General features: G+C 33.7%; 1 protein-coding gene across 1 annotated transcript in view; it reads right to left on the minus strand.

The window, feature by feature from the left end:
- Window positions 1–1,539: 1,539 nt before the first annotated feature.
- LOC139966297 (homeobox protein Hox-C8-like) overlaps window positions 1,540–12,741 on the minus strand; it is a 56,186-nt gene continuing 44,984 nt past the window's right edge. Inside the window, exon 2 of the mRNA XM_071969150.1 lies at window positions 1,540–4,210. Within this exon, the coding sequence (XP_071825251.1) occupies window positions 3,882–4,210 (329 nt within the window). The 3' untranslated portion in view covers window positions 1,540–3,881. The remainder of the gene's footprint in view (window positions 4,211–12,741) is intronic.

The raw sequence follows: 12,741 nt of genomic DNA on the forward strand, positions 1-12,741 counted from the left end.
ATTCTCAATCCCCATATTTTCCCGAGCCCCCTCATTGACCCAGGCTCCGGACTTTAACGATATTCACCCCACCCCCCACCCCCCAACAACACTCCTTCCTCTTATTACGTCTGTAGAAAGTCAATATTTCAGTTATTATCGATCAGCGAGTCACATATCGATACTAGTTACAGATTGACAAAATAAAATAAAATTTTATTTTAAATAAATTTAAATGTCATCATATTTCCCCCTATAGAGTCCGTGTAACTAGTGTTATGTAATTAATGATAAAAAATAACTGAAATAAAAAGATTCATTTGGCACTTAAAATTCACCATGGCAAGAAAAAAATGACATGCAATTTTTTTTTAAAAGAGACAACTGTTACATTAATTTTGTTCAAACAATTAGAATTATCAGTAAAATATTGATAAATATTTTCCCTTATTATGAAAGTGTTATAAAAAGAACAAACTGATAGCTAGAGTTATGGTTATAAATACGCTGATTGTCATTTCTGATAAAGTTCATATCAATACCATGCGCATAAGGGTTATTCTTCTACCTAGCATATAATAATGACCATTATTTGACACAAAATCACCGATTTGTATCATTTACGTCCTAATTAATGGTTCATATTTTAGTACAAAAGAACAAAACACAGATTTCAAATTCTACCCGTTGCATGGTTAACACCTATTCCGCGTGCTCTTTTGTATTTTAATTCTTTACATAACTACACAAATTAATTTTTTGTTTTTTAAAGTCATGAAAAATATTCGATACGTCAATATTCTTTTACTGTAGATAGGGTTACCAATTAAAACAAAACTAATTATAAGTTTCTTAAACAGAAACGAATTCTTCAAGTTTAAATCTTCTCATAAAATACCTAATGCACTTTTTGTTTTTTCTCTCAGTCAAGGGAAGTAGGTCACGATTAATTAGATGGTAAATAATTAATTACTTAGATAGAAAAGGATTATCTAGATTAAACAGATTTGATCAGTTGATCAAGACTACATTAATTTAAGATGAATAGTACAAACGGGCTTTTCTTGAAATGCTTACAAAAACCCTTCAAATTTTGAGTTTTAGAGTATTATATAAAGACAATTTACCAGTAATCGAAACAAACATGCTGTCTATTAACGAGGTGAGATAGTAGTTTGATGCTTAAAGTTTGCGAGAAACGAATTCATAAAGTATTCAAAACGCTACAATGCATACAATTCGTTTTAGGAAATAGAACAATTTGAATTATCAACTGGCATCATGGGTCATATACGAGTTCTAAGATCTTTAGTTTAGAAACATACATACATACGAGCAGACGGACAGACAACCCACATGATTGACTGTGTCACGTGATAGGAAAGTAAAAACCCTAAGAGGATGGTCTATAGAGGTAAGAGAATAACCGATAGAGGCAAATCTGGGGGGAGTCTATCCGAAACGAAAAGTTCCTTCCAGGAAAAATGATAAGGACTCACAATGGCAAATGGGATACATCATGTTGCACATGAGGTAACGATGTACCATATATATATATTTAGTGAGGGAGGTATCGCTTTTTGCGAGCTTACATCTATTAGTAATTATAGTAATTCACACAAAGCGCTAAGATTCTTATATTGATCATATTCAAATCAAGATATCAGTTTCTCTTCCTAGGCCATCCTTATCGCCCGATTATTTCACGAATTCGTGGTGATGTGGGGGTATTAGGAGGGGGGAGTGGGGTTACCTACAGCACCTTATGAGAACACCGACACACTACGCTGCGAAATCTTTCACAAGAAATAACGTTTGCCATTAACAGTTTCTCTTGATTTGATTTGCATGTTTTACGATAAAATCTATTATTATTATCCCTGATATTGATGGGGTCATTAACCTAAATAACTGAATTCCAGAAAGAATAATGCAAGTAAAATTCGTCGACTTTATTATCGAAACGATCGATAAAGTATGATAGAAAATTCTTAATCTCTCTATGTATTCAGACTCGGATCCAAAAGTGTGAGGTAAACACCCACCTATTTTTGAATAATCGCGGGAATATTAAACATATACACCGCAGCAAGGGACTCACTGGTCAAACACTTCTTGCCATTGGCATACACACACAAAATGGTACCCAACTGTGAAAGTTATCAAGAAAAACGAATTAACAAAGAATTAGCATATATGTTATCGAAATAATAATCTTCATAATTTATATAATTAGGACAAATTACTCATAGAATTTCTCAACGTTGCAAAGCTTAGGCCGGATTCCAAAAGGCGTAACAGTGTTTCTGCAATATTTGTAGCGTTTCATAAAAAAAAAGTTGGGGGGGGGGGGGAGTGAGCCACATATATATATATATATGAGCGATTCATTACGTCATAGACTTTGTGTGTGAGCAAAATAAAACAAATAAACACATCTTTTCTCTTCAAAGTTTGATGGTTCAACACAAATGAACAGCATTCCATTCCTTTCAATGCCTTGAAACATATTTAATATGTGCATTAACATGAAAACTTGTGTATTTGAAAGAAACACGTGGTATAGGAAGCAAACATTTTATTCCTAAACTCATTCGTCAATATACTATGTTTATTGATTTAATATGACAATGGGAGTTCTATTGTCTTCTTGAAACCTCAGAGTCAAGCAAACAATGACCCTATTGTTCGAGTATAAGATGAGAACAATACAATTAAAATGCAAAACAATGCAGCAAAGTTCACAGCTTCTTGACTGAGAAGATTTTGTGATGAAAATAACACGGCTTTTATCATGCAGTCGCTTAAAAGGCATCGAAAGAATATAAAACCGAACAATAACTGCTTTGACTGTCATGAGCTCGGCTTGAAAGGACCCCAGCTCTATAAATCGGGGATTTCATAGCTCACTGAAAGTCTGGAACTTAGGCAGATGAGTTATTCATTAAAATTGTCTAGACTTCGAATAAAAAATGAACGCTTAACTTTCTGGAGGAATCTATCCCTTTTTAATAATCTAATAACAAAATCCCTAAACAATTCGCTTTTCTGCAGAATAATGGACACCTAAGCGTTTTGACCAATTTGAACGAAAATATCCCAGTTAGCACAGTGTTTAGTGATATTTTTTGATAACATAAATCTGAAAAGGTTTTAGACATATAAACCGTAACTTGTTACAACCGGTTTGAACTTCAATGATTACTAAAAGTGAAAAAAAAAATTGGATATCCGAAAAAAAGATGATCTCCCCATCAGAACACGAAAACGTTCATTATCCACCGAGCTAAATACTTTTTGGATGTTAATCAATATACACCACGTGATACATTTTGTGTTCCTCCACTTTACGGCAAAACAACCCTGCAAACTACCCTCATCAAAGTATATTATCCAGACATTGTTTTTTTATCAGTTGTTCTTGTCGACTATATAGAAAGTTTTCAAATCATGTTCTGGATGACAAAAAAAAGGTTAAAGATCTACAATCACATTACACCGATGACACAAACTGACAAGCTAAAAAAAGTGACTTCTTGTTTTTGTGTTTTTGGTTTAATCCATGACCTAAAAAAACCCGGATGTAAAAACAGTGGTACAAGTCACATTGTTTGAGTGAAGAAAACAAAATGACAGTTCCATATCTAAATGATGTCAAAATGAAGTCAACACTTTTTTGCCCCCTCTTTTCACCTTTCACATCATTTCAGGGAGGCACGTGTACTTCTTTTTCCTCATAAAAAAATGGATGACGTTTCGCTTGGTCATTATCGTGACGTCATAAACGTGGCATTTATACGTTTGGACAGAAAACAAGACTCACATTTACGACATCATGACCTAGCGGTCGCGTCCATTAAATTAAAGGTTTGATTTTTCTTCTCTTCTCTTCTTCGTCTTTTTCATCGAATGGTATCTTCTCTTTCCTTGATTTCATGATCGTCGCCGGAAGAGGAAGAAGCTGGTCCTTTCTTACTGCTGCTGTTGGCTTTTTGCCTCTCTCGTTCGTCTAATTTCTTCTGTTTCATCCTTCTATTTTGAAACCATATTTTGACCTGCCTCTCAGATAAACTTAATGATTGCGACAGTCGTGCTCTCCGATCCCTTGTCAAATACTGTTGAGCCTTGAATTCCTTTTCTAGTTCAAAGATCTGAAGCTTGGAATATGGTCTTCGTTTAGTCCTACGTGGAAACGCTGCAAGTGTGAACATCCAACCAGGAGCATGAGGATCTATTTTTGACGCAAAAAATTGTCAGAAAAGAGAAAGAGAGATAAAATGCTGGTGAGATCATGTGGTATGGATACATACATATATATAAATATATATATAATACTAAAGTTAATAACTTGCTTCAATTTCTATGTGACGTCATTACTAAGTAGCCTACTAGGTATGATATGCAGCTTGGCCGGTAGCGGGGGGGGGGGGGTTCAAAGTTTAGTAAATTCTGTAATGTTTTGCAACCTCTCCTATGTCTGAAATACAAGGGAAAAAAACATGCCGGGACATTTCTGTTCTCCCCACATTCTGTATATTGGTACATGAGTGAATATATTATACTCGCACGTTTGACTTCAACCGACGCCATCTTTACGAGCATATTTTGATACTATAGTGACATGATAAAAAAAGAAAACGCAAACTATAGAGCCACGCTGTCGAAAATCATCGTATTGTTTATTTATTTGTTGTTATATCGTCCCATAAAATGAGCTAACACAGAACGATCCCTACCAAAACGTCGTAACCTTTGTCGACACACATACATTACACGCAACATACACACACACAAAATAGTAGAAAAAACAACAAGGGGCAAATCGTGTGTGTCTCTGTTGCCATGTCAACAATGTGAACAAAGAAAGAAAGTCAGAAAGCAGATAGCGTAATAGGACGCATTTATTGGTCGGCAACGTGTGATTGATCGCGAAAGGGAATGTATCCGGGACAGGAAGTAGGACATTTCGTGAAGAGTTAAATCCAAACATTTGCATCCATCTTTGAATCCATCTAGAAAATATTAAGTAGTAGAAAGTGACTGAGACTCATATTTTTTTTTTATTATGAACATTAACTTATAATTTAGCATCAAATAGAATATTTCATTAAATTCAGTATAAATTGTAAACCAAAATTCGACAAGACATATTCCATTCTGTATAGTTAGGATGCTTTGCTAGGTATTTTTGTTGATTTGAAATTCCTTTTAAATCCTGTTGAAGACACTATAATTCTCGTTCGTAGCGTCCGGTAGGAGTTGCTGTTGTCATAAATAGAGAAAGTAGACTTATGGCTTCCTTTGCATGCTTCAAAAAACATGCTGGGATTTGCTTACATCTGTGGATCTAAAACCAAATCCTCATAGCATTTTGTATGACGAAAGCTACGATTTTTTTTTCTAGTTATATGGGGTTTTTCAATTTTGGTAATATTTGTATTATGCATCTGGCAATAACAGAGTGAATGATGTCATCAAGGCAAAATTGCTTCAAAAAATTTAAAGATGATCTAACACAGTGACGTAACAAACCGTACTACCTACTGCAATGCACTCCTTTGAAGAATCAAGGGTTTTAGCTCGTGAAAATAGGCTACACATTCAATCGACAATATCTCGAGTTAGGAACAAGATACTGAAAGTGGATTTGCCAGTAACAGTGTGAGATAATTTACTCTTTAACATTAAGGAGATGCATTGTCTGCTACGAGCATATTCCTCCAACAGTATATATGTAAATCGTAATGTTTGAGAATAGTGGCGTCGTCGACCAGGGTCAGGCCAAGGGTGACAATTATTGCGCTCATTATTTTTTTTTCCATTTTAAGACCATAATGAATATTAGTATATAAATTATTCATTATCCTATATTTGTCCGGGGCCCTATCCATATATCACGACCCATCATGACCTATATTCTACCAATGAGGTGAAAGAACTCGGTAACAAAGGTTGAATGTGACATTTAATGAAGCGGGGTTCTATAATCTCAGATTAAACTTGTCAACATCACAAACAAATAGGAGGAAATGTCGCATTTAGAATTGATATCCTATATTTGCGACTGATTATGACTATCTATGACAGCAGAGGAAACAATTGATGCTAATTGTCGGCAACATCAAAAGGACTGTATCGGTGAGATGTTTGGGGACTCTGGGCAAATCGATGACCAGGCAATTATGTCAATAAAATATTTCAATAAGTATTTCCTTTGAGGTAGATTGAGCTCTTTTCTACCCTAAGAAGAACCTTCCCGTATGTGTTTTATAAGTTCTTCTTATGTTGTTTAAAAGAAGTATGTTGATTTCTCTTTTACAGGTCAAAAAGGGCAAAAAATCTTCGCTCAATTATTTTCTCGTGACCAGATACAAAATGATCAGCTGTGAAGAGTATAATTTTAAGCGGTAATTATATCTAATTGTCTAACCTCGCCAAGGTCATTAACCGGGTGATCTTTACCTATATGACCTATCATGTGAATGAAATTAAAATTTTATTTTCCATTTTGTCACGATCTGTATGGTGTTACCAAACCGTGACAAAACAGGTATAAGGTATACATGGAAACATAAAAGCCCGCTACTTTAAGTCTTTTAAGTAAAATCGCGACAAGAATTAGGGAAAGAAACCACAAATTGTGAAAGATTGGTAACGAAATATTAGTTAAATCAATTCTATATTTTTATTAGAGGGGTAACATATCTCGCTTGAAAGGAAACAACGTAACGAAATAAAGTGATTTAGGTGCATCCAACCATATAATTTTCGAGACGATAAAAAAGTGTGTAATATTTTTTCTTCAATATCATTTTATAGCATCTCCGAAGCAAGAATAAAACAGAGAAAAACACAAAAAGAAATAATTGTAATCAAATGGTGATTTTCTTAGCAAAGTTTCAAAAAAGCATCCCACATGGTATACGTGGTCTTATATTGACAAATTAATGATGAAAAGGGCATTTTTAGGTCTTTTACGAATGGGACAGGCGCCTGCTATAATCCATTAGCTCGCTCCTCCCCCCTCCCCCCCCCCCCCCGCACACACGCTCGTTCCGCTGCCCCTGCTTATATTCATTTCAGATTTTATGTTATCCCTGAGAATTAAGACCACTTTCAAAGATTAATTGACGTGATAGCTCCTTATAAGTTTAGGGCAATCAATTAAAATGGTAGATTCATGAATAGTATAAAACAAAAAGACATATTTGATGCACAACAGGACACAGGGAAAAAAAAACAAAGACGTGATAAATCGCTAATGATACACCGTTCAGCTCTTAGAAATCAATTTCATTTTTATTTTTAATAATCACTTAACGAAGCAGTTCAACATCTATCAAGAGAATGGTAACCATATCCATGTGCTTAACATTTGATTATATCCAAGCTCACTACTTCATTTAAAAAAAATGGCTCTTATAACCGCTCATTAAACCCAACATCAAATGTTCGAATAGTGTCCCTTGATGGTATAGGCTTTAACTGACCCCTGGGGTTAACTGTCACCAATCAGATATGATACAAAACGCCTTGGGTAGAGGAGAGTCGTAAATTTAAGTTTTCTTCATTTGGCAAAACTTTCTTCTGTCAAATTGATCTTAAACCTGACGAAATAAAAATTGATTTCTAAATGCTCTAAAAAGGTCCCTTGATCTCTTAGAGATCGTTTAAATCTACAAAATACGAACTTTTTATTTTTTCACCTTTCGATAGGAGGTTCGAATTATTTTCCGTCTTCTTCTTCTTCTTTTTTTTTTTTGGCTTTTTGTTTTTAATTTTTAAACCAGGATAAAAGCAGATCATTAAAAATCGGTTTAAGTAAAAAAAAATTTAAAAAAATGGTAATTGATCTGAGGTCTCGCGAGTGCTATTAAAGGATTTTATATCAAAGTTAGAATTACATGTATGTCTTGATATAAAACAGAAGGAAAAAAGTACAGAAAATTAGATTTAGGGATAAGCTATATCTATACTTTTAATCGTATTAAGGTTATATGTCTCTATTTTCCTCTACTTAAGTCTTTAAATATAACTCCCTATTCGTTCCTCCTTCTTGTTTAGGAGAAAATAATTGACGCCTCTAAGACGCCAATAAGACAACAAAAAAACAAAGTGATTTCAAAAATGTTCGCATTTGTTTTTGAGTGCATGTGTCCATGTATGCAAAAGGTCTTACTGTGTGATTTTCATGGTGTGTCCGTGTGACATACAGATCCAGCTGTGTGTATAACCATGGTGTATTTGAAATATATTTATTTTGTGCTTTCTTTGATAAAACGGAAACTCTATCCGTCTGTATTGTGAAGTTCAAAGTGTTCCCAAAGCTTCTTTACCTTTTTTATCTAATTTGTTAAATCGGTATTCACTTTTATAAATTTGTCTTGTTACTGTTCCTGAAAATAATAATAACTTTGCAAACCAAATTTCACCATTTTTTTTTAAATAATCGAAGATCGAGCCCCTCCTCCCCGCCCAACCCCTCCTTCCCTTCATTTTTTATTTATTTATAGTGGCAACAATCCATTGGAACCGTACATTAATGTGACAATAAATCGACGTTATTTGAGAAAATCAAATCCTGATTTTAACCCACCAAATTCGTGTCAGGCCAAAGATATTAAATTAGACATATGCTTTCAAGGTTTTCAAATGAAGCAGTAAAAAGGTCACATTAAATTTTATGCGAAATATATACTTTTGACGAAACTGAGATATCTCGAATATCATTCATATATGTACATTAGATGAATAGATATCCAATCATTTTAGACTATTTTCTGTTAAAAAAACGGGAAGTTATAAACTAACGTGAAAAATGATTTTTTATTTCAAATTCATTCTAGGTTACATTTGAGGATTGTTTACATTGTGCAATAGCTCACTGATGTAACCTAGCAACAAGAACACATCAAACTTTCTTCAAGTCGATACATCTCAAAAATGTCAAGAATAGACACAAAATATAAAACCGTTTTTCTCTTTTACAATGTCTATAATTTGTTATTTTGCATTAAATTAGGAATAAGAAGTTTTTCCTGCAAATTTCGCGTGACGCAATCACGTGAAAGAAATTAATGATAGGCTAATTTGCTCATATCTTTACTTGACGAAATAATTAACATCGCAAACGTAACAAGCTCCGTTATACAAAACTAAATATAAAAAATCCGCTGACGATAAAATAAATCATTAATATTCTCTATGCATATTCATAATTTTTGTGACATTTCCTATTCTTCTTTTGATAAACGTTCGTTCTATTCTAACCCAAAAGTCACTGCATCTGAAAGAGGACTCACAAACGGATTCTTAAAGAACACACCTTTTGTCATTTTGGGCGGCGCAATAAACTTTATCCAATTTTAGAAATATTTAATGGTTGGGCAGTAAAACGGCGACAGACTCTATTTATGGGTCCTGAAAATATAGAGAAGTGCAAGCCAAGAGGCACGGAGCCGTGACACTAAATAGAACTTCTAAGGTGATTCACAAAATAAGCAAAGGTCACTAACTTCTTGTCTTGTGCAGAGAACAACCAAAAGGGATTGATTTTAGATACATCTGTTATTCAAATTGGTTAAATTGGTCATATTTAACCAAAAAACAAAAATGAGAAGAAACCTAAAGCGAAAGAAAAAAAGGACGGAAATATATACATTTTATGTACCCCGTCCCCGTCCCCGCACCCACCCCCCCCCGACCAACAAAAGTATGTATGTCCTTCGCTGCAACTTACCTTACTTTATTTTATGATATGTACAGTTTTAAAAACACGAGAGGACCTTACCGCAAAAGACAACACCATTTATTTAATAAATGGTTTCTATAATTATTCCATTATGGTAGGTACTGTAATGTTTATCATTCGATGAACAATAAAATATAATTTGAAAATATCTTCTCTGAGGCTATAACCACGCTGTGTGGTAAACTAAGTTGGGCTAAATCCACACAAACTTTAACTTTATGGCAATTTCAAAATTATAACTATTCCCCCCCCCCTCCCAAAAACAAATATAACTTCACACTAAGGGCAGTATAGTTGAACCGTGCTATAGCCACGGGGTACATGGGAGACCGCAACATGCTCCCTCCCCCACCCCCAGAAAAAGTATATCAGACATTCTTCCAAGTGGCTTAGTCTACATGTTATGACGCCCCTCGTCTTACAATCGTCCCCTTAGATTCTGCCCAGGAAGGAAATGCGCCAAATTAAATCAGCTGAGGCTCATCAATGAAAATGGCTGGACTACCTAGTTTAACAGAGAGATCAATAGGCAAGTTCCTCAGATGCAATACAAACCTCTATAAGAAAACATGAGCATTTTGATGGCCTCAAATAACATGTTTTTCATTGCATTACTTATTCGTCGACGACAAATGGTAGGTGAATATCATTAAAACCCCCAGGGGTGCTCTGTTGTTTACGCGAAGATAAAAGATCTTGTTTGCAATGGGGCTACTATAAATTTCTAAACCAATGTAGATTAACACTAACATTTAGGTCTAAACTGAGGAGTCCGAATGTCATGATCAAAAGGAGTATTCATGATGTGAAACATATTTTAAAGCGAGTATATGGGAAACCAGGATAGTTATAGAAACATTATATTAGCACTCACTTTAAAGACTAAAATTCTGCCTAATTTCAGCCCTGAAATCGTATGTTTTTTTTTCTTTATTTAAAAAAAAGAAGAAGATATATATAGAGATATATATGTGTGTATAAATATATATATATATATATATATATATATATATATATATATATATATATATAAATATATATATATATATATATATATATATATATATATATATATATATAAATATATATATATATATATATATATATATATATATATATATATATATAAATATATATATATATATATATATATATATATATATATATATATATATATATATATATATATATATATATATATATTTATATAATATTATTAACTATATTGTTTGAAAACGTTTCTTTATTTATGATGATACGAGCCATTCCCTTTGTTTTTCTTTTTATGTCTCTCGCATAATATGACATCAATGTTATGTAATATTTAAGATTCCGACGAACACTCAAGAATCAAGTCAGATCAAAAACAGTGTGAACGTATCCGTGCGTCCGACGATTTTTTCTGTTTCTTCTCCTTCTTTTTATATATATAGTTCCTTTTCCGCCACGAGGGGCCTCAATGCGGCGACGGCCGTATAAATTTACTTTATGAATGGTTAAAGAGGATTCCAAAGAAAAAAAGTGTGTTTTTAAAGCTTCGTAAAAACTTGGCTAAAGCTGAGATAGGTAAACTCCGTCCAACGAACTTGCCTTTTTCTTTTATTCAATAGGGCAAGACAAGATTGTTGGGAAATCGTAAAATATTTCTGGTTGTGCGCATGCAGATCCCTTTGATGTGACCGACAAAGTAACAATATTGCATTTTATAGATACTCTTCGGCGCCAGTTTATAAGGTCAGAGTATTCTGTCGTGTGTGCTCGAAGTATACATGTCATATGTACCTACGTTTGACAGTGACAAGTCGAGAATTTTGATTAAAAGGAATGAACAAGTTAATAAAGAAAGAATTAAATATACTAGATTTTTTTCATCTGTGTGTTGTATCAACGGCCCATTGTGATATCACGGCGATATGACTGTTAGTTAAAACAAATATGTTATCTATATCATAACCCCTGCCCCCCCCCCCCCAAAAAAAAACTAGCACAATTTTTACAGCTCTTTATTAGTATTACTATTATTTTTTCTTCTTTCCTTAGGTTTTGAAATTTCAAAATATATCATCCTAGTTCTATAAACCCTTTTTTCATCATTTTAAACATTCTTTGCTATTCTTTTCATAGAGCGTAAACTCTACTTTTCACACTCCGTAAAGCCTACATTTACGATAAGTTGATTACCAATTAAATATAGTCTTCGAAAGAAAAAGAAAAAAACCGACCATATCATAGTTATTACAAGTCCTATATGATATGGTCGGTATAAGTATAAAGCACGCAGGTTACGACCTTAAGGGCACAAAACCATGGATCCACCCTATAAATTGAATATATTAGCGAGTTAAATCATGACAAGGATAAGTAAGTAAGACATTAAGGAATGAAATTAAGCAACTTTGAAAGAACAATAATTAACAATAAGACCTAAATTATTCAGAAGTAGGAAATATATCTGATACAGTTGGTATACTTGTTATTATTATCAAAATATTTGGATATGAAAGCATTATAATTTGTTTCAGTTTATGAAGAAGAATTACAACACTTTTTTACCCTTTCACTGTTCACTTTAAAATATGGAAGTCAGTGTTAAGGCCTTTTTACTTACTTCAACTGTGGCTAGTTTCCTTTAAGTTTTGACCAGTTTTGTCTAGTTGTTTGAGACACCTTTTTTTGTTAAATATAACCTCGCTTGTCAAATCCATTGACAGTATGGAAAGTTAGGGAGTAGCCAAACTAGCAACATGAAACCTGTATATATATATATATATATATATATATATATATATAAATGAAAATCGTAATGAGTTGGAAAATCAAGAACAGTGAAAAAACTTTCAGCCTCCACCGGGATTCGAACCACGGGCCTCCCGCTCTGTACGCGGACACCCTAACCACTAGGCTATGGACGCTGATTGTATGTCCAGAGGTTCGAAACCGGTAAGGAAGATCGTAATTCCACTGTAGGCGTTTGTCACCTATATCGAACAATACTAGTTCTGTTTTTGGTG

This window comes from Apostichopus japonicus, chromosome 4 (genome assembly GCF_037975245.1).
Source record: "Apostichopus japonicus isolate 1M-3 chromosome 4, ASM3797524v1, whole genome shotgun sequence".
Taxonomy (NCBI): domain Eukaryota; kingdom Metazoa; phylum Echinodermata; class Holothuroidea; order Aspidochirotida; family Stichopodidae; genus Apostichopus; species Apostichopus japonicus.